The sequence below is a fragment of the Alternaria dauci genome, chromosome 5 (assembly GCF_042100115.1).
Source record: "Alternaria dauci strain A2016 chromosome 5, whole genome shotgun sequence".
Taxonomy (NCBI): Eukaryota; Fungi; Ascomycota; class Dothideomycetes; order Pleosporales; family Pleosporaceae; genus Alternaria; species Alternaria dauci.
In genome coordinates, this window is record NC_091276.1 from 1,124,547 (window position 1) to 1,146,453 (window position 21,907).

At 53.2% G+C, this 21,907-nt stretch overlaps 6 protein-coding genes across 6 annotated transcripts; 3 read left to right on the forward strand and 3 right to left on the reverse strand.

Annotated features, from left to right (window-relative positions):
* Positions 1 to 444: 444 nt before the first annotated feature.
* ACET3X_005867 (uncharacterized protein) lies at positions 445 to 5,266 on the reverse strand. The gene is made up of 6 exons (XM_069452016.1): positions 4,563 to 5,266; positions 4,480 to 4,510; positions 3,860 to 4,396; positions 1,120 to 3,798; positions 938 to 1,071; positions 445 to 886 (listed from the first exon to the last, which is right to left on the reverse strand). The coding sequence occupies exons 1-6, from the start codon at positions 4,635 to 4,637 to the stop codon at positions 740 to 742; spliced, it is 3,603 nt and encodes a 1,200-aa protein (XP_069306227.1). The 5' UTR covers positions 4,638 to 5,266; the 3' UTR covers positions 445 to 739.
* Positions 5,267 to 7,925: 2,659 nt separating this feature from the next.
* ACET3X_005868 (uncharacterized protein) lies at positions 7,926 to 8,911 on the forward strand (the record flags this gene model as incomplete). The annotated part of the gene is made up of 2 exons (XM_069452018.1): positions 7,926 to 8,514; positions 8,562 to 8,911. The coding sequence occupies 2 exons, from the start codon at positions 7,926 to 7,928 to the stop codon at positions 8,909 to 8,911; spliced, it is 939 nt and encodes a 312-aa protein (XP_069306228.1).
* A 552-nt stretch (positions 8,912 to 9,463) lies between these two features.
* Positions 9,464 to 13,261, forward strand: ACET3X_005869 (uncharacterized protein; the record flags this gene model as incomplete). The annotated part of the gene is made up of 4 exons (XM_069452019.1): positions 9,464 to 9,919; positions 9,984 to 10,102; positions 10,156 to 11,073; positions 11,128 to 13,261. 4 exons carry the CDS (start codon positions 9,464 to 9,466, stop codon positions 13,259 to 13,261), a joined length of 3,627 nt encoding a protein of 1,208 aa, XP_069306229.1.
* Positions 13,262 to 15,219: 1,958 nt separating this feature from the next.
* On the reverse strand, positions 15,220 to 18,048 carry ACET3X_005870 (uncharacterized protein; the record flags this gene model as incomplete). The annotated part of the gene is made up of 2 exons (XM_069452020.1): positions 15,220 to 17,870; positions 17,928 to 18,048. The coding sequence occupies 2 exons, from the start codon at positions 18,046 to 18,048 to the stop codon at positions 15,220 to 15,222; spliced, it is 2,772 nt and encodes a 923-aa protein (XP_069306230.1).
* Positions 18,049 to 18,231: 183 nt separating this feature from the next.
* Positions 18,232 to 19,129, forward strand: ACET3X_005871 (uncharacterized protein; the record flags this gene model as incomplete). The annotated part of the gene is made up of 2 exons (XM_069452021.1): positions 18,232 to 18,409; positions 18,462 to 19,129. 2 exons carry the CDS (start codon positions 18,232 to 18,234, stop codon positions 19,127 to 19,129), a joined length of 846 nt encoding a protein of 281 aa, XP_069306231.1.
* A 571-nt stretch (positions 19,130 to 19,700) lies between these two features.
* Positions 19,701 to 21,311, reverse strand: ACET3X_005872 (uncharacterized protein; the record flags this gene model as incomplete). The annotated part of the gene is made up of 1 exon (XM_069452022.1): positions 19,701 to 21,311. One exon carries the CDS (start codon positions 21,309 to 21,311, stop codon positions 19,701 to 19,703), a length of 1,611 nt encoding a protein of 536 aa, XP_069306232.1.
* Between the last annotated feature and the right edge of the window lie 596 nt (positions 21,312 to 21,907).

Here is a 21,907-nt window from a genome sequence, read left to right on the forward strand (position 1 = left end):
GAACAGTCGCCGTCGCAGAGCAATGACCTCAACAAGATGAAAGGTATGACTTACGCCTGTCTTTGAGTTAGCACTGGCCCAGATTACGCAACGCTCTTGACAAACTTACCTCCTCGGGGCTCTGCTTGGGGCCCTTGGCGGCCATCTCTGCGTAAGACATGATGTATGTAGGGTGGTGGTAGTAGTTCTGTAGAGGATACAAGAAGTGAGGCCGAGTGTGTGGTTTGCAGATCAGTCAAGGAGCACCGGGGAACTATGGGAAGTTAATGGATGATCGTGTGAGACCGGAAACAGGCTCCCTCACATGCTTGTTCGCTTAGTGGGCGGTGACCGACGTCATCCTGAGCGCGTTAGCGGCGACGTAGCGAAACCGCCAAGCACAGGAACAGCACATCCTTGTGGAGCATGTGAATGACCTTGAAGTCTGCGTGCAGAAACTACCATCTCGACTATTCATTATGTACTGCAGCCTACGCTCAATCGACCAAGTAGAAAAGGCCCAAGGGTATAATAACAATTTCCATCATTGCCCTCAATATACACCTCACGGCCCTTGATACACATAGGTTCCAAAACTGTGCAGGTTCGTATGGTACACGAAGACAAGGACAAAACAACTCTTGGAGATCAGGCCCATAACGCCCGCTGTAGATACACATGCTGAAGATGGAAACGATATAACAGAAGGATAGGAAGTCTTTGACTACCCTAGCAGAGTGTTATGAGCAACCTGCTCATCTTATTCATCACCAAAAACTGTCTTGTAGTTTTCCAGTAGCGCTTGTACGGCGACGCGCTGCTGCTGCACGTCGGTGAGTTCGCGCTGGATGTCCATGGGCCGCATGATGGTTGGCGCGAAGACGACGGCGACATTTAGTGGTGTCATCTGTCAAGTGTTGGTCATTGCGCATTTCGAACAAAATCTGTGTATACATACCAAGTTGTCACTGGCATGTTGTATAACACGCGACAAGTGGAACACAAGGAATTGGAGTGTATCACGGTGAGCCTTGGGAATCTCGTTCACGGCGGCCGATAAAGCCTTGGCTTGCGCACTCGGCTCCTCAAGTTCTGTAGATGCGTTAGTGCTTGCCTGTGTTTCAAAGGCTATGTACTTACGGCCCGCTTCCAGGAACTGATCGTAAACATCATACGTGATCAACGGTACAGGAAGCCTGCGGAAGTAGTTCTTCAGCGCAGAAGTGACGGAGTGAATGTCCAAATCAGGGTCTGAGATGTCATGCTCCGTGTCAGTCTCGAAGCCACTGCGAACTTGGTTCACCTGAGAAGTTCCTCCACTCTTGCGATATATGCCTTCCACATCCATACCGCGGAGCTCAACCTCTTCAATGCATCGACTGACAATGCGTGGAATCATCTGCCGTTCAAACTCACAACGGGCAGTCAGATCAGATCCGAAGAGCACGGTACTGGCGTCGGCAGCAGCCAGGTTAGCAGTACTGTTGTTGTTGTTCTGCATGGGCTTGAAGCAAGCTTGAGGTGGCCCGCCGGGTCTGACGTTTCCGGGCTTTCCACCAAACCAGCCTCGCGGAGTACCTTGATCCATGGTGTCTCGACTCTTGATGGAACTAGACATGGACATGGATGCGATGTCAGGTCCGGAGTGCACAGAGCCGTACGGGGTACCAATGACCTTGACGTTGTAGTCCTCCTGCTTCTGCTCGGAACCGAAAGCGCCCTTGAAGCCCTTGGTGACGTTCTTTGTAATGGCCTGCCCACCCTTCTTCCATGTTGAAAATTTGGTAGGTTTTCCCGTCTTCCTAATGTTGACGACCTGTGGCTGGGCGACGGTTGCCTCGGTGTCGTCGTGGAGATTGGCATACGTGTGCTCATGGGGTATCGGCTGTGCGTCTACAGATACTTCTGACTTGCCACCCTTTTGCTGCGCGTTGTATATGCCTAGGCCATTCGCAGCTACGTCAAGGTTCTGTCCAGGCTTCTTGTTGTTCTTCAGATTCGTCTGTATGTTGTCTACCAGATCCCTGTTCATGGCGGAGAGTCTGGCATTAGCGGCTGTAAGCGATTCGTACTCCTGGAAACCTTTGTCTTTCATCTGTATGAGATTTGAGATCTCCTCTGTCAAATCCGATCTTTTTGTGATGAGGTCTTCTATTTGATTCCCCAGATTGTCTTTCAGTTTCTGCAACGAGCCTGCAAACTCTTTGAGAATGTCTGACTTGAGTTGATTGATCTCAATGTTGCCCTGATTGCTCTTGGCTTTCCTGAGGTGTTCAGTCATGATCTCTAGTTCGCGGATCACCATCTCGCGTTGCGTATCCAAGACAGCCATTGTGTTTCGCTTCTCTCTCAGCACCGTGTTCGCTTGCTTGATGTCGGCTGCGCTGTGCATCGATTCTTGTAGTCCATTCTTTTCGGCTTCGAGCTCTGCGATCCGCTGCTGAGCGCGGCGCAGCTCGTTTCGCAGGTTGACGCCCTCTTCTTTGGTATCCGGCGACGCAACCGTCGGGCTGCTAATGTCGATCGAGCCGTTTGTGGGCCATTTCTTGTGACCTCGCGACGTGACAGAGCCACGATCACTAAAACTGCGTCCATGCTTAGAAACAGCGTTCGAAACCCTCCTGAAGACTCCCGTCTCTTTATCGTCTCTGCCGTCCTGGCTTCCAAGCAAGCGCGCGAAGTCCTCGTCCATGGAGAAATCGCCCTGGTGGCTATACCGGGGCAGGCCACCAGCGCCGTATGCCTCTCGAGATGCCTCGCTCTGGGCACTGCTGACAGATTCATTCGTCTTGTGATTTTGTATCGTGGGCGGTTGTGGGGGTGCGCGTGGAGATGTGAATGTGTCGGCCGAAAGCTGTGCAGGACGCCCACCTGAACGTGCGGGAAGCGCAGGTGGATCGGATGGAGTTTTAGAGGACGGCGAATCCGCAGCACTGAGTATGCCAAGCCCCGCGTTGAGATTGGCACTTGCTATGTTCGTGGACGATGTTCGCTCGGGATGGCTGAGGGTCGGTGTGGTAGGTGACGGGCTTGGTCTCTCGTTGTGTGAAATGGGAGCTGACGGTTTCAGAGTTGAGGATTTGAGCGAATCCCCACGCGCAGGTCGTTCAACTACAAGATTAGATCCGAACGATGATTCCGAGGTTTGTGGTGAGTCCTGCGAGCCAAGTGGTGGAGAAGATGTGAACGTAGGCTCGATGAGCGGACGACTCAGCCGCGCAGACATGGTGTCGTTCCTGGAGGGAGTATGTAACTGCATTCGTTCCTGGGGCTGTGGCGACGGTGTCTCGTCAGAGTCCTTGCGTTTGGCCTCGGCCTTCTTATTCTTCGGGACATCCTGTAGCTTGAAGGGCTCCGCAGCTGAAGGAGCGGGAGAAGCGTGCTGACTTCTCGACCGAGACTCAGCTGAAGGAGATTCGTTGGAGCCGTCCTTCTTCTTCTTCTTCAGCGTCTCGACTAGTGTGTCTGAAGGCTGTCTTCCTTTCTCCTGGAAAACGATGTGCGGGCTCTGTGTGGTTTGTGTCTGGCGTCTCTCTTTGGAGGCTTCTCGGGAGCTGTTTTCCTTCAACTTCTCGCGATGATCGCCAGCCGGCCTGCTGAAGTAGTCGCGCCCATTCTTAGCGGCGCCGTTTCCACTGGGCTTAGCTCCCAGGGCTTGATCGTTGAATCGACTAATGGGTCGGCCAAGCGGTGACGGGCCTGGCGCAGGGTTGGGGTCTAGAGCGAAGGGGAGGAGAATACTGTCGTCGCCGTTGTCAACTGGTTCTGAACGTGTGCTGCTGTCCTTGTTGTATGTTGTCGCAGGGAGTGTTGTGTTGTCTGTGGATGAAAGTGTTAGCTAGGCATGGGAATCAGCGTAGACGGAAGGATGTTTACGTACCCCTTCGTGAAACATCACCAATTGGCGAGGCATCCCGTCTGAAGTTGGAGGATGAGTCGCCCCGTCGTGGCTGGGGAGGCCTGGGAGAGACGTCGGTCGTGGTGGGTTCCGAGAAGACATCAGATGGCGTGTCGAGGTCTGGGGTAAAGGTAGATGTCGGCTGCTCCTGGGGAGGCAGAGCAGGCAAGGACTTGTCCACCTTGGGAGCGACTGAGGGTGGCTTTTTGGATTTCTTGCGCCGTCGAGCCATGAGCGACTCATGGCAGGACATGCAGAAGATGCCCTGGGAAGTGCGGGCATAGCGCAGGTTCTCAATCTTGCGCTTGCAATTCCGGCACCTGAAGCAGTTGGCACAGAAGGCCTGGTCGCCGGTCAAGATGGCCAGATCCTCGATTTTGTTGCCGCAATGGTTGCAGCTGTATGTGCAGTTGTTGCATATCAGAGAGCCGTCGCCGAGCAGCAGCAGGTTCGCATCCGAGTCGAGGAGGGTGCCGCACGTGTTGCAGCGGAAGCAGTCGATGTGCCATCGGTTCCCGGCTGGGCAATGTTAGCACACGACATGCTCGGAAGGTGGTCTGGGGTGAGTGGTGGTGATGGTGGTGGTGGTGGGGAACACATACCCAGTTCAAAGGCCTTGCCTTCCTCGAGTATCTAGACTTGGTATGAGCGATTGAAGCGAGACTGGCGTGGCGGCGGGTCATACCTCTCCGCATCCCTTGCACGGATATACGACCTCGTCGTCGATGGGAGACTCTGGGTAGGCCCCGGGGCTCTCCATGGTGTGCTAGCAATAGATGTGTGTCGGTGAAGGGACAATGGTGGCGGGCAGCGCGAGTGCTGGCGCGTGGTGGTCGGCGGGCGTGTGCAGGAGTGCAAGGGGCAATTCGCAGACGGGCACAGGTCGTCGTGGCCGTGGTGTGGTTCCGTCGGTCGTCTGGGCGATGCCAAAAGTTCGCTCCACGACAGCGGTACCAGGCCGGGCGAGAGACAGGTCAAGAGTGGAAACGGCGCAAAAGCAAAAGTCAGCAGCCGGAAGGAGCGTCGGTGCACTCGCGAACGGCTTCTGTGCGCGACGAGGGCTGGTCGGTCGACGAGACAGGTGCACCTCGCAGGCGTCGGTCCTCTCAGGCGTGTGGTGGTGTGGAGGTGAATAGCCAATGGGCGGGTTAGTGCGCCTTCAGGGTCCTGGGAGGAAGATACGCGGCAGACGAATCCATGCAGCAGGGGACCGCATGCGATATCGAGTGAAAGCGTATATCAGCCTCTGCGAGATTGGGCCCTGCCTCGCATCGACTGCTGCTTCAGCGATCAACTTGCCGGCTGTGCTTGAGGCGCTTAGCATGTGCCGCACACGGGAGCACGACCATGGAAACTCCAAAACACGTCCCAAGGCGAAGACGCAAAGTGGTCAGCTTTCGAGACCGGGCTGCGACTCCAGCTCCACCAACGCTATTACGACGTGCGCAGAGGCCCTGCCAAGCACGCGCCATCGCAGATCGTGGGCTCCTTCCTACACCAAAGGCCCGTTAATTACTCCTGCTGCGCCTATAATTTGCAAAATGCGCCGCCAGCATTGCTCGGTCTGGATTCATCTCTAGCCCTCTGTCGTCTGGCAGTCGGTAGCGTGTAGACTGGCTGACCGTGTGGCGTGGCGCGTGTCATGGCACGGCACGGCATGGCATAGCATGGCATGGCATATACTTTGACTCCCCATCTCTCTGACCACCCTTCAGCAAGGCGACATCATCGTCAGCATCACGGGCCTGATTAATAACACCAATTCTCCCCGCAGTGGACTAATCAAACCATGGCCCTCTCGAGTCTTTCCCGGCTTCCCAGAATAGCTGACGCAATCAGAGAGGCCTTTCCCCTGGCGTGCCCCCATCAGCGTCGACATGTCCGTCATCTGCGCTGCACACATGTCTGGCATTAGATCATGCAGGAACGCGGCCGCTTTAGTGGCCTACCACCAACTTCAACCACTTGGTGCCTGACAAACATGTGCGCACCCGACAGTGTCAACTGCGTGTTTCAGCACTGGATATCAGGTGAGCGCACCCTGCCTGGCGGAAAGTGTTGGCGGCCTCGAGAGATTAAGGACGCGTTCATTCCCCGCAAAACACCCGTGTCTCTATTTCGAACAGCTCCGACGTCAACGACGCTAACAAGGCCCTGCCATCAGTCCCAAAATGCTGTCCATCGCACCGCGCTGTCGAGGTTCCGTCTCTTGGAGTTCTCGGCATCCGCGCACAACCAACCATGATCCTCGCATGCAGTCGATATCTGTGTGAACAGTTCCTCATCATTCTGCACACGTCGGAAGAATACTTACCAATCGGCACTTGTTCATTCCCTCGGTATCCCTCTGCCACGATCCTGAAACAAACGGGAATAACGAGGCGTACACAGACGCGTTTCATCCAGCCGGACGGTCCCTGCTGATCTGCCTGCCGCCTCCAGAGTCAGCGCCCAAACACGATTCGTGCTCTCCCAAATACCAACACCTTGCCTTCCCATACGAGGCATATCGTCGGACGAAAACAAGTGCCACGTACCACATATCCCAAGACAGTCGCCGCACGTCTGTCTCAGCTACACTTGTCGCGACACCGAGGCTCTCCTGGGCATATGTCCCTGTCGTTACCTGACGGCCTGACATTCGGATGCCCTTTGTCGCTCTCTGCCGTCCGCCACCACATCCAGTATGATCAGCACGTTAAACTGCTGGCAATCAGTATCTGACATGCCTCTGTCCTGACTCAAACTCCGTCGTCGCCGTCCCTGTCAACCTTATCTGCTGGTCAGATCGCGATCAACCTTATTGAGTCAAGCAGAGTACCCTGCCTCTGGTACACGATTAAGTTTGCCAGCCTATATGAAGACATGGGCAACCAAGTGACTGGATTCTTTCTCTTTGAGCCCCGCTAACTGGAAATTCTGCTGCGTAGTTTCAATTGCATTTGATGCATTCTACTAGTGTAAGTCTCTGGCTACGGAACAGATATGCATTTGGTCCCTCGCATACAATATTGAGCCTAGAAAACCTGCGTTCAAACATTGGTATTTCTTCAGTTATCAAAGATGACCGCCGTAGTGCAACGCCGAATCTCCCATACAGTTGTAGTAGTAATGTCGCTTCTCGGACAAAGTTGCAATGCCAAGGTAGCTCGTCTGAAGCAATTTTTACGCCATCACACAAGAACAACAACATTGATCAATTCTCTCCTCGAATCACGATCGAAGTTACGGCTACTGCATCCATTGCACAGGCATGTGTGCTCTTCATTTTCCCGCGTTGTGTGGGTCGGTCCTTCTCGACGTTGATCTATTGCTCAGAGCTGCGTCCGATTTTAGGCTACTAATGCGGGACCCTGTCACCACATACCATTTACGCTAATCAGATACTCCGCGGCGCTGAACTCGTGGATCCAGACGCGGTACGATATAGTGGGTCCTTGTGTATTCGAGCAATTCATACGCACATAGCTACAGCTACCCCACCTCAACGGATGACTGAGGATATTCATGGCCGGGACGGCGGGGTACCTTGAGATATTTAAACCTCTCGTTCAGTCTGCCCCTCGTAGTTTCCTTTGCCTTCCAACAGTCCAACTGTCTTTGCAGAGTTCAATTCAATCAAATCAGTATCCGTACTCATCCACTGCTTCAACATCTGAGACTATAGGCTGACCGTGGTACAGATACCTCTACCAAGTATGGCAACCACGATGCAGAACATGTTCCGCACGTGGGCGTTGTCCTCAAGTCACCTAGGTACTTTCACAGCTAAGTATACTGCATGAACCGGTGTTCGTTCCCAGCAGCGTTTGTCTACCAAACTGTCGTGGTTAATCTACGTCAGCGTGGTGGACTGGCACTGCTGGGTTCGTTCTGAGATTATACGGTTTCGAACTTGATCAGGATAATACCTGCGAAAAGGATCATGCTCTGCGCTGTCTCCCCCTGGGTGGAACAGACTTAACATTTCACAGGTTTCGACCCTTGAACATCTTTCAGCATGTCTCCCCCCGCCGCCATCTACGAAGCCCCAGTTGCTATCAACGACATGGGCAACAAGAAGGACCTCGCTGTCAAAGCTGCGGCCAACAGCCAGGCCAAGACTGTCGCCGAACTGGAGAACAACTGGGAGAAGTTTACCTTTGCTCCCATTCGCGAATCGCAGGTGTCTCGTGCGATGACCCGCCGTTACTTCAACGATCTCGATACCTACGCCGAGTCGGACATTGTCATCGTCGGCGCTGGTTCATGCGGCTTGTCTGCCGCATTCACGCTTGCGACCAAGCGGCCTGACCTGAAGATTGCTATTGTTGAAGCTGGCGTTGCTCCTGGTGGTGGCGCCTGGCTCGGCGGCCAGCTCTTCAGCGCCATGGTCATGCGCAAGCCTGCTGAGCTCTTCTTGAACGAGATTGGCGTGCCGTATGAGGACGAAGGTGACTTTGTCGTCGTAAAGCATGCAGCACTCTTTACATCGACCTTGCTGTCCAAGGTGTTGCAGTTCCCCAACGTCAAGCTGTTCAACGCTACAGCTGTTGAGGACCTCATCACTCGCCCAGCTCCTACCTCGAGCGACCCCAATGCAGTCCGCATCGCCGGTGTTGTCACCAACTGGACTCTTGTCTCGATGCATCACGATGGTATGTTGTACCATTTACTTTTGTCGGCTCTTGCTTATTTTTCGCAGATCAATCTTGCATGGACCCCAACACCATCAATGCACCGCTCGTCATCTCGACCACCGGCCATGATGGTCCTTTCGGTGCCTTCTCCGTCAAGCGCCTCGTGTCCATGCAGCAGATTGAGAAGCTCGGTGGGATGCGTGGCCTCGACATGCGTACCGCTGAAGATGCCATCGTCAAGCGGACTCGCGAGATTGTGCCCGGTCTGATTGTTGGCGGCATGGAACTCAGTGAGGTCGATGGCGCCAACCGCATGGGACCTACCTTTGGCGCCATGGCGCTCAGCGGTGTCAAGGCTGCTGAGGAAGCTGTCGGTGTCTGGGACGAGAGGAATGCCCAGAACAAGGAGTCGTAGATGTCATGATAGGCTTGTATGGACACAGAGAAGGCCTCTGCCATTTACACAGGGTCAATGCTAGCCAATAGCTCACAATGAAACCACTTATTCGCTTAAAATCCTTTGTTGTTGTTTGTTCCCATTCGGCTCTTTTCGAAACGTTGTTCCCCTTATGCAGCCCGCGCATCCGGCGTAAAGACCTATCACTTTCAGTTGCCACGGCCCCGCTTGAGTGATTTGCCGTAGTGTTGCTGTCTTGGTCACTGACGTGGCAAGGAAGAAAGTCTCAGTCAGGTCGTGTCATCTGCAACCTGACGTGAAGCGCAAAGCAGACTCGAAGGCAGCCCCGCGTTCATTGACCAGCTGTTCGCATCGTCTTGCGAAGCTTCGCAGGAGGGTGGATCATTGAGCGTGCCTGGGGTAAGCGGCGGTGCGCACGGACGGTTGCTCGGCGACGTACCAGTAGCGTGAACCCAGGGCAGTTGCGTCCCATAAACATTGCAGGTCACAACAAACCCCGCCTCCAGCATCGCAGAATTCTCGTGAACACAGGGCCAATTTGCGCCCACAATGGAGAAAGAGACGTCGGATCTGCTCAAGGCACTCCAGAAACCGTCGACGGACGTCCAGTCTCGACTTGCCCTGTTTGGCACGCTCAAGTCGAGCATCAAGCACAACCGGGTCCCTGAAAGCTGTCAGGCTCCCATCTTCGAATGCATCCGCATCGCCTGCACTGCCGCCACCTCGGCCGCCCTCGTCTCCACGGGCTTCTCGACACTGAGCCACTTTATCAAGCGCCTGCAACTGCAGAAGGAGACGTCGATTCTTACGTCACAGTCGCCGATACTATGTTCCATTCTCGCCGACAAGTTGGGCGATGCGCGCGAAAGCCATCGCAGCGCCGCCTCGCAGATTCTGGCTGATCTGCACTATCTATGCCCTACCGAAATCGACGAGCTGATGCACGAGGCAGCCAAGAGCACCAATCCTCGCGCCAAAGAATCTGCCATGTTGTGGGTGGTCAAGGTTTGTTTACCCCCGTTGCGCATCGGGAATGGGGGGCAATGTGCTAACGCTTCGCTCATGACAGATGAACAAGACTGAAGGCCTCCCTTTCAAGAGCTACTCCAACCAATTCGTGGCCAACCTCGAAGACGCGGACGCTGGCGTGCGCGACACCGCGAAGAAGGCCGTGGTGGATCTCTTTGGGTAGGTCAATTGGCGGCCATACTGCGCCATGGTAGCGACTGACATCACAATAGTCACGCACCAGAACACGCCAAAGCAAATCTCAAGAAGCAACTTGTCGCCCTGAACGTCCGAAAAGCCATCGCTACCTACATCACAACCCACCTCGACGACGACGCCATGTCCAAAGGTACAGATGCCGCCCCCGTGCAACCGCCCGTCCCCATCGCCCGGCCCATTCCAACCAAACGCGCCGAGACAATACATCCCGATGCCGGATTGGCAGACAGCTTTGCAGGCGAGCAGCCTCCTCCGGCTGAAGTTGTAGTCATGGACCCCATACACATCTACACACAGCGCGAGCTGGACGATGTCTTCCGCGACATGGCGCCTTGCTACGAAGGAAAAGAAAGCGAGGGAAACTGGCTCGCCAGAGACAAGAACTGCACCAAGTTGAGACGCATATTGAAGGGCAACGCACCCCATGAGTTCCACGCTACATTCGTCGCAGGCATCAAGTCGCTTCTGGACGGTATACTCAAGGTCGCCAACTCTCTCCGAACGACCATGTCCACCAATGGCTGTCTGCTGGTTCAGGAGCTCGGGAAAACACTCGGATCCGCCATCGACCCCTGGGCTGAAATCCTCCTGCAATCCTTCATCAAGATGTGTGGAGCCACGAAGAATATTGCAGCGCAAAACGGAGCCGTCACAGTAGATACCATATTCCAGAGCGTATCATACAACAGTCGTGTATTGCAGCATGTAGCCATGGCCTCCCAAGACAAGAACGTACAACCACGAACTCACTCGGCAACTTGGGCGAAGACTTTGATTAAGAGACACACTTCGCATATTGAACACTCTGGAGGCCTGGAGACATTGGACACGTTGATCCGCAGAGGCGTCACTGACGCTAATCCCAAGGTGCGTGAGGCATACCGAAGCGCCTATTGGACATACGCTTTGGTATGGCCTCAGAGAGCCGAGAAGTAAGCTTGCTCATAGAGAACCAACGATGTAGAAGTCACTAACACGATTCTCAGGATGTTCGATACGCTTGACAAACGAGAGAAAACCGCACTCGAAAAGGATCCGAACAACCCGAATGGCGGCGCCGTCTCGTCGTCCACCAGCACAGCTTCCTTCTCGAAATCGATAGGTCCAGGTGCTTCGCGGAACGCCCTGAAGGAGAAGATTGCTGAACAAAGGAGAGCCAAACTGGCGGCCGCGAAGGGTGTCCCCGAACGCCCCAACTCTGCTGCTGCCAGTTATTCACCAGTACCAACATCACAATCAGCCAAGTCGCTAGGCGCGAGAACAACATCGAACCTGTCTACGGCTTCCTCAGGTCCAGCACGACCACCCTCGGCGATGTCTGGAGAGTCAACGAAATCAGCACTGAAGAATTCTACGGGTACCGGTTCGTTGATGTCGGGCACCGTTCGTCGTCCTGTCCGACGACCAGAATTGAACAGGCCAGCGACAGCCGATCCATACGCTGTTCGACGACCAGGAAAAGTGACGCCTTCAATGACCCCAGAGAAGACGCCTGCTGCACCAACAGCTAAGAAGCCTGCTGTGCCGAAGAACAATGTGAGGCCACGAGCGCAAACGCAGAACAGCCCGAATGTCAGTCCGGCGCGTCCAAAGTCTAGAATCGGCCAACCCGCTGCCCATGGCAAATCCCCCAGCATGAGCTCTCGTCGCGAGAGCCCGGCTGTAAGCCCTGCCAAAGAAGAAGATTTGACAATGGTGAAGCCTTGGGTCCGATCGCAAAGCCACCACGATGGTGGTACTATTCCATTCCGAGCAAGAAATGGGCTGGGTGGAAGCGTATCTGTGGACGATGAAGCTGTGGATGTTGGGGATGAAGACAATTTTACTATGGTCATTCCTAATCTTGCGCGACCGACAACACAATCCACACACGACACGCCTCCAAAGCCGAGAAAGTCAGTCGGTCGATTACCAATACCCAGCCCTCGTGCCGCAGCGCTGAGAAGTCCGAAGTCCATGGGTCACTTAGAGAGCGCAAGTCTACGCTCTTCAACGCGCAGCCCACGCATAAGGTCCCCAGATCGACCAAGCACTCGTGGTACCGACGCCGGAGATGAAGTTCAAGTGTTTGAAGATCCATTTGTTGGCGAGGAACACACACCCGTCAAGAATGGGTCAGAGAAGCAGGTCCTCGAAGAGCTTCCCATCAACGAGAAGGCCAACGAGCGCCGCCAAAGCACCGGAAGCATGTCAAGCGATATCATGATGGGTAACGGGAACGAAGAGCGCCCACGTGGTCACCACAAGACGAACAGCACAGGAAGTGTCTTACACACGGAAAGCTACGACACGAACAATGCTGAAGTGCTTAAGAACCGACAGCTACTCGCAAGCGGCATTAAGAAGATCGAAGGACGTACAGTTGAGGCTCACATGTTCCGACGCATGCAGGACATGGTCAAGTCGAACCAAGAAATTTGGGGACCGAATGACGAGAACTTTGGCAGGCTTTTACTGGCATGCCTTGATTTCCTCGAGGCCCCAGTTCACGAATTGAAGGCACCCCAGATGAAGGCTGTCAACCTAAAGGTACAGGCTCTAGCAACGATTCGTGCGTTGCTCTCTCTCTATCGCAAGGAAACTGCAAAGTATTACTCTCGCGTACTACGTACTATCCTGCGGACAAAGGCGCAGTACGAAAACACATCGCACATGGCTATTGACCTTGAGGCGACCGCAGATGAGATTGTCAAGTATGGCCAGACTTTGGATTGCCTTAATACTGTTCTCGCAATGATTGAGGGCACACCTGCATCGACCCCGACGTCTTCGCCGAACTCCAAGTCTTCCATCTCTTCCCAGCCTGGCCAATCGGCGACCCGCTCCACAACCATGGCGTTGAGCACACTTGCGTCCCTTGTTCAGATGAGCGGCGCTAAGAACATTACACTATCACCTGAGCAGACTGCGCGTCTAGGCAGACTAGCCGTACGTTGCATGGATGATCAGGACGCCGATGTGCGAAAAGCAGACATTGAGTTCTGTGTCGCACTACACGAGCGTATCAACGGATCAGACGGCGCGAAAGAGGATGGAGGTTTCTGGAAAGTCGTTGCTGGTGCAAGGGAACAGCATCTAAACTTGTTGACATACTACCTTGCCAAGAAGGGTAAGGCATAGGTGACTGTCCTTCCGTTGCGACTGAAAGATTTGGATTGATCATTGTGCATTGCCTCGACAGGAGATTGGGATTTCCACATTGGAATTGGTGGTCAGGGATCCACGTTCTCCTTTGTCATTTGGTCTGGCGTTTAGTCATCTTCAGGGTGGTTTGTTGGGCGTTTTGAGAAAAGCGGGATCGCTCCGGTAGTCACTTCCTCGATTTTCTCTCTCTCTTAGTCTTACTTTCTATGATACTAGGGTTTTAGGGATCAGTAGTTGAACATGTAATTTTATGGTCATTTTCTTTTCGAAGACACATTCCCTTTGACCTAGACGGTTGTAAGGAGCGATCATGTGGTTCTTGAGCACTATTTCTCCTTTCTGTGCAGCGCTAAGGTAATGTAAGCAGCTTGACAGAAATCTCAATAGTGTACTTCAGAATCTGCATCACAGATATCCCTTCCATCCCACCGACTCAATAGCCTCCTTCAGCATCACTCCACCTACCCATGACTCTATCACACCCAAAATCCCCACTGAAAACGCCGTTTCCGCCGTCCCCATACTTTCCCAGCCTTTCTTCCCAAATAGACACTGTAAATCAAGAATCACAGGACCATGGACCATAAAAGCCGCATAGCTATACATGGCGACGTCTAACTTCCCTACGATCCAGCGCTTCCCCAAGAATGGCACACGTTTGCTGTAAAAGGCCTTGATGATGAATGAAGCGAGGAAAACGCCAGCGAATTCGTTGAAGAACGCATAGAGCAGGGCGAGCTTGTTTGGACCACCGAAGGCGAGGGGCATGATCTGAGGGGATAACATCCCGGTATGAGTCAAAACCCGGATGTGAAAGAGACCAATGGCGGTTATGAGCGCGGTAATGGTGCCGACCACCCGTAAGGTGGACGAAGAGATGGAGTCCTGGAGTGAACGACCAGAGCGATGTATGTAAATACCAATAACATAGTAGACTACATACTGGGATGCATAAGCCAGTTGGAGGGATATTGGCCACAGAGCTCGGCCTACGGGATAGTAGAGTCGGATGATGAAGGAGGATATTGAAATTGAGGTGACTGCAGCTACAACTTGGGTCGTGCGAAAGGGTTGCGGTTCCTTGCGTGATATGATAGCGTCCGCCGTAGATGAAGCTGCGTCGATGTTGACACCGTCGGAAGGTGTCTTAAAGGCCACTTCTTGACTTGGCGGCTTATCCGCAAAGTGGCTCGGTAGCAGTCCAGCGTACGCTCCATCAAAGATAAAGAGTAAAGCACAATACCATACGGGCCCCGAAACGCCCCGAACAATCTTCAAGCCTTCCAGAACCTCTCTACCAATGTTGGCCCAGTCCTCATCTCTCAATCTCCACGCTAAAATCCCTCTAGCAATCCCCTTCACTATCAGACTAAACACAAGCGTCGGAACACCAAGCCTCTTCCACTTCTCCTTCAGAAACTGATGTCTAGTCTTCTTTCTTGCGGCGATTGATGAAAAGTACGCTGAGATGAGAAAGAACGTCGCCATGAAGAAAGTCTGGTTGACGACGTTGAAAGTGAGTAGAATGGGAGAGCTGTTCGGAACATAAAGAGGTGAGGTATATGGCCATGGACCCGCGCCACCATAGGGCGTCGAAGCATGATGGAGGATAACCAGCGCCGTAAGGCAGGTGCGGAGATTGTCTAGAACGTGTGTGCGTGCGTTGGCCATTCTAGATCAGGGCTCGTCTGGGAGGTAAAGTGTCAGTGCGATTATCTTTGAGAACATGGCGAATGCTTCCTCTTATATCTTGCTGTGTTACGGGTGTACTATTGTCATTGAAGTGGCAGGTGTAAGCAGCGGAATACACACGCGTGTGAATAGTGGGGCTAATGTCTAGCCATGTAAGACGGAGTAAACGGCACGGAATAGCCATGCAGATTGATGATGTACTCCTCGCATACAAAGGATTACTGGCTCTCGTCCTTTTGCAATCAAGCAAAATAACCATTCATTTCCATTGCGACTACTAACCGCTCCATGGAGTTCTCCTCAGCGGTGCCTCTCCCTTTGCCGTAGCCTTGCTTGCCTGTTAAGCCCCGGCACACACTCAAGAACACTCTTATCTTTCCCCTAAGCTTCGCGTAAAGAATTTCGACGCCTTCCCCGCCCTGTTGGGTACTTGAGTTTTGCATCTTGGCAAAGAGGAGGATGTGGTCGAAAATCTCTTCCACAAGAGCCATGATCTTGCGCTGTCGCCTCCGGAGCAAAAGCGCAAACAAGATACTGTCTAGGCATTTTTCATGGGTATCGCGCAGAGAAGCGACGCCTTCTGTGACACGAACTCCTAGCTCGCCTGCGAGGTCTTCCTCGTGTAATCGGGTCTCCACTGTTCGGACAAAATTGTCAAACTCGTCCCACGGCTCTGTGATGCCCGTCTGAAAGACGTAATTTGTGAGCGTTATGACAAAATGGTATGCCTCGGTTCTGAATTGACGAGCGTTGCTGTCTGCATACCTACGTGGCAAATGCGAGACAACAAAGAGCATGCGTAAAAGTCGCAACAAAAACTTGAAGATGTAGTCGTACTTTTCCAGAGACGTGCTTGTAATCACCAAGTTTAGAGGAGCTGGTGCTACGTATTGCAGGCGTAAGAAGTCAAGCGCATGCAACGCGTCAGGGTCCATGACTTTCTCTTGTTCGGCTTCGGTGAGGTTACGAATGGCAAAGTTGAGCTGCCCAGGAAGCTCATCATTATCTCTGTTATTGAGAAGTGTTGTAGGTGCGACGATCGCGTTGGTGCCAAGCGTTGACTGATAGAGCGTGGAGGAATAGTAGCTCTCACTGAGAACGCCTCGTAATGCTAATCGGAGCTCCGAACTCGCTGGTGGCCATGAGGTTCGCGAGCCAAGTTGCAATCCCATGTGCACTCCGCTACGCATCTTGCCTTTATGACGTTCGGCACTCTCGCGGTCAGGGTCGAACAGAGCAGTTGCTAGTAGAGACGAGAATACGCCATCACCAAGGAGGTGATACTGCCGTTGCAGAGATAGGTGAAGCCGTAGCTGATGTGAACGAAAGAACAACCGGATAGTGGCTGCATTAACGAGTTTTGCTTGTGCTGTGATGAGTGGGCGAAACGACAGAGTAGATGCCAGAGACATGGGCGGCGAGAAGGTGTTGGTGGCGGGGTCGCCATCTTCGCGTGCATCTTGGAGCATCCTTTCCATGAGGAGTTGTAGCTCTTCTGGTAGCGCTTGAGAGGACCATTTAGGGGCTTCATCCATACGTCGAATGGATTCCTCAAAGTATTGATCGAGGTATTGGGAGTCGTTTGGAATTTCCGTCGTAGATTCGGGTGCAGAGGGCGTAAAGAGGGAAGGTGCCATGTCAGTCGAATCTGGACTGAAAGCGAGAAGTGCTTGTCTGAGTCTTTCTTCGTATGCTTTTGCTTTTGATGCCAGTATTTCGATGTCTTGCCACTGGAAGCCCCACTCCATATCCGGAGGCTGAACTGCCAGCCCATCCAGGCGAGCCAGTGGATGGTCTGGATGTTGTGATTTCAAGAAGCGAAGACTGTGGCCTGTTTCGAATATTGTGTTGCCATCTTCTGGAGAAATGAATCTTGGCATCATCTCAGATCGATAAGTGTAGTCAAGTGTGAGAGGATCAACGGACGTGTCTTCAACCGTTACAAAGCTGCCGCGTTGCCAGATAGGTATAGACGCTTGCTCTTTCCTTATGCCCATCCATTCACTGAGGAGCTCCAAGCTTGGCCTAGCTACTTGGCTAAGCACTAGACACGATAGCTGACGAAGCTGTTCATCTCCTTCTTCTAGCTCAAGTAGACGGTGGTGCAGTATGGAGGACAGCTGCTCGTTGGTTTTGGCATATTTGACCGCATCTACCATACGAGCGACGTGTATGAGGACTTTGCGAGGTTTGGCAAACTGGTGCTGAAGCTGCATGAGTGAGCGGATCTTGGTAAATTGCTTTCCCAGCGTGTCTTCCAGACTTGCCAGGATGCTCGAGACTGAAGTGGCAAGCGCAACCTTTGCAGGAATAGATGTGGCCGAGGCAAAGGTACGTTCTGCGAAAGATCGTAGATAGAGGAACGTGTTGCCGGTAAGTGTAAAGTGCGTGATCAAGCTCTGGGCTGTTTGCAGACTCAGTCCTGAGGCTCGTCCTTGTGGTATGGCGGATTGGAACGTCTTCAGCTTTGCATTGAACTGGAACAGGATCGATGACCGGCCCAGACCGAGGTTCCAGAGTGATTGCAAGAGTATGTCTGCCTTGAGTACCCGTCCAGCACTGGTGCTGCCGTCATCGCATACTAACGTCGCATCGAAAACCTCGGGCCCCTGCTCGGTTATATATGGTGTTTGGCCTCTGACATGACGGTTCTTGTCAAAGGATTCCCATGTATAGAATAAAACATCTTTGTTTGCAGGACCCAGGCCAAGTGCGATCTCCCAGACGTCTTCCTCGGGCTCTAACGGCGGTGTATCGATGGAAATGCTCGAGTCGTCAAAACTATCAAGCTCTGGCAAAGGTCCGAATTCGAATGTGTCCAGGTCAGGCAGGCGAAGTTCGCGTTCGAGATCATGTTTCGGGGCATATGGATGGTCGAATCTGATGGAGGAGACTGTGGCTGGTCAGCGACGCGTTCACATGTTGGTGGTGAAGAGACGCGACGACCCACTGTCTAGCTCCAAGGGCGCAAAGAGGGAGGATTCGTGCGCATCGGCATCGTCAAAAAAGGACGGCTGCTGCCACAAGCGATCGGTACTGAAGACATTGTGAATCGAATGGCGCGCATCCATGGCGGCAGCGGATGTGGAGTAGTGGACAGTGAGGGGTATGACGCGCCGTGGTTTTGGCGACTCGGCCCTTGCAGCTCGCAGCTCGCAGCTTCCGTCACTGTGCCTGCAGCTTCGCGACTTCGCGTCTCTCGACTTCCCACTCCCTTCTTTTTTACCCACCCCACCATCAACACTCTCCCCAGAATGCCGCCGCGGAAAAAGGCAAAAGCAAGTGCAGCTTCAACACCGCTGCGCGACACCCAGCCCAGGACGCCGCAAGAGTCTGGCCTGGCGCAGTCGCAAGATGAGCTGCTCAGCGATCCATGGGCCGATGAGCAGGAGACGCAGCTGCTGAAGAGCATGATGAAGTGGAAGCCGACAGGTACAAGACAACACGGCCCTCTTTCCACGAATCGCCCCCATTGACATGACAGGCATGCACAAGCACTTCCGCATGATATCCATCCACACCGACATGCGCTCGCACGGTTTTGCTAGCGACGATGCACCTCACACGCGCATTCCGGGTGTGTGGAAGAAGCTGTCGCAACTGTACGACCTGGACGCCCTCGATACGCGCGAAAACGAGTTCGCTTTCTCCGAAGACCCCGACCCCTTCGACCCCGAAGAAGCGAACAACATACCCGACTTTGAATTGCCAGAGGACGAGTACGGCGAGCTGATGTGGCAGCAGCGCTTCCATCGCGACTCCTCTGCCACGGCCTCGTCACCACCCATGATACCTACCCAAGAATACAAAGACCTCTACGCGCCAGGCATTGGCCTGCTCAAAGACCTGCCCGATGGCAAACGCTCGCAAAAGGCCGAAAGCGTAGCCGAAGCTACGCCCGCACCCAAGAATGCAAAAGGCACAAGAGCAGGCAGAGCGGCAAAGGGCGCCAAGGGCACCAAGGCTGGAGCCAACACTGCGAAGAACAGTAAGGCTCAAAGCACCGTGTCCGAGTCTGCAGAAGAAGAAGAAGACGAAGATGATGACGAAGAAGAATCTAGTGTCGAGTCCGAAGAAGACAGTGCGCCTACCACTCGCCGAACGAATCGTGCGAAACCAAAACCTGCGCCCAAGAGAACTAGGAAAAGGTAGACAACTGGAGTCCCCATTGGGACAAGGCGTTTGGTCATTATTAATACCCACATTTGTGCTGTGTCACCATGGTATGTTCACATGCACACCTCTCTAGTCCCGATACATGTCCGTCATGTATGCATCGTTTGCACCGTCACGGCCTGCACTTTGGCGGACGCGCGACTTGTTGCTCCAAAACTCTACATCATCATGACTTGTCCCAAATGACTGTACCCACAAGTGATGGGACAATACTGACTACCGCATGGTCAAGTACGTGCAAGACCATCACGAGCTGGTTGCGGCAGAAGGGGTCCTACTGGTTGACACTGGATCATTGTTGACTGACGAGGGTTATGCGTATCCAGGGTTGACGAGAAATCTCAAATCTCTTGGTTTCGCTACCTTCGAGCAGACCGAAGAAGAGGGCTGGCTGGAATATGACCTGCAAAGCACGTGGAGAAGCTCATATCTGCTAATTTGCGCAACCAACACGAAGACTCTCGTGTCTCCTCAGAACTTTGAGCTGTTGACTATTATTCAAAAAAAGGGGGGGCTAGTTGGTACAAGTTCAAAGGAACGAGTGTAATTACAAGAGTGAAAGAATCCCTGGTCGCGGCGATAAAGTCGTTGAAGTATCCCCAGTAGCAGCTACTTTCGCAGCCGCAGTCCCTGCTCTCCTTCCAAACACTGCTCCAGAAGTCAACCCACTACCTCCAGGGTAGTTGCCATAGAACAGTCCGCCAAGCATCTCGCCGACACAAAACAACCCCGCAACTTCTCTTCCAGAGTTCGAGATGACAGCAGTGGTCTTCGGGTTCACAGCCAATCCACCAAAGGTGAAGGTGACGCCGCAGCATACTTTGACTGCCATGAATGGGCCTTGATCAAGTGGCAAGGCCCAATTCGACTTTGCTAGTGCCAATTTCTTCTCGGATGACTGCGTGTTAAGACCGTCCTTTGTTGCTGGATCCCATTTCCGGCCGGGATTTTCGGTCTGCGATGCATGCACAGCTTCGTTGTACTGCTTCACTGTCTCGACAAACTGATCCGGAGCGTTCAACCCCGATTCTTTGGCTAGCTTCTTCGCCAGTTCTTCGAGCGTCGCACCCCATGTCTTTCGCACGCGCTCATCCCTATACTCTTCATCGCGCAGCCATGGGATCGTGCGCTGATCCCAGACTTGGTATGCCACGCTGGCAGGCTGCTCATGTACAGCACGTCCAAACTTGGCATATGTGTAGTTGCGCAAATCGATGCCTTCATCGACAAAGCGCACTCCATTCGTGTTGATCATGAGGCCGAGAGGGTAGCCGGATTTAGTGAACTCGTTTGAAACTTCACGGTCGCCACTGTTGGCAGGAGCGTTAGCGTCCCAACAGGTAGAATGGCAACCCGACCAATTTCCCGCTTGTCTGGCATTGACGTCTCGTATAGTAAACTCAAGAGCCTCGCCAGTGTTGAATGGGGTCCCACGAACGCGTGCGAGATCCCAATTAGGGCCAAGATATTGTGAGCGCATACGTGGGTTTGCTTCGAAGCCTCCTGCAGCGAGAACAACAGCCTTGGTACTGATGAGTATGTCCTCGCCCAGATGCTCTACCATCACACCAGTAATAGCACCGGTCGGAGAAGTGACGATGCGCTTAGCGGGCGTAGAATAATAGACTTCAACACCACATCGTTGAGCTGAAGCCTGATGGTCTGCGATGAGACCTTTTCCTCCATCTTCCGTCATGAGTGCCATGCCGCCCCAGAACTTGTACTTTCCATCGACCTTGTAAGCCTGACGGTTGAACGACAATTGGAATCTGATCCCATTTCTCGCGAGCCATTTTACAGCTTCATTAGACTCTTCAATTAGCGCTTTGCTCAATTCTGGATCCGAACGCCCCAAACACACACGCTCCATGTCTTTCTGAAAGTCTTCTTTGGTATAAGGCTCCATATCGATGATTTTTTCCGTGTCGGCATCTACGTTATTGACGATGGGTAGGAGGCCGCTTGTACCGTTGTGTACGGTGCGGAACGCGCCTGCCGTGAAGTAGCTGTTGCCTCCTGCCCACTCTTCAGGAGCCTTTTCGATGAGGACCACGCGACGGGCTCCTGATTCTGCTGCGGCAGTGGCGGCGGAGAAGCCTGCATTGCCACTGCCAACCACCAGGACGTCGATGTTCGGGGATGGTGTGAGTTTAGTCATTATTGTTGGGGTATGAAGCAAAGTAGAACGATGCGACGGTTTCCTCTAGTCTATATGGGCGTGTGTCTTGCGTAGAGCGAGACTAAGCGGAACAGAGTGTTATGAGAGTCGATGTGCAGCTGATGAGCGCAGTCCGCATCATACTCTTCAACGGTTGTAGGACGGAAATAAGGGCAGGTTAATCGGTATCGCTTTGGTTACCTAGGTAGGCACGAAGAACCTCGCACTTTCTAAGCTCTACATAGGCCAGTCATTCTAAACATAACCGCTCTTCTCTGTGTTGATATATCATCAAATCAAATGACGGTGCATACCTCGAAGTAAGAATTCAAGCGCAAGGTATCCAAAGCTTAAAAAGAATGCTTGTATCTCGCGACAAGCTCTTCAATCTCATCGACCTTTCGATTGAGAAACAGAAACATGGCACAAAGAAATGAAGTTTGACGTCCGGGGATGGTAAATAGAGCACGTTCAGTAAACATGCGAGTCAGCAATGTTGACGCTGTGCTTCGACATGAGACCCACAAAACCCTCCACTTCTAGGTACCCGCCAGCAGCTCCGATTGGCCAATCCCTCGTCCCCGACGCTACACTAC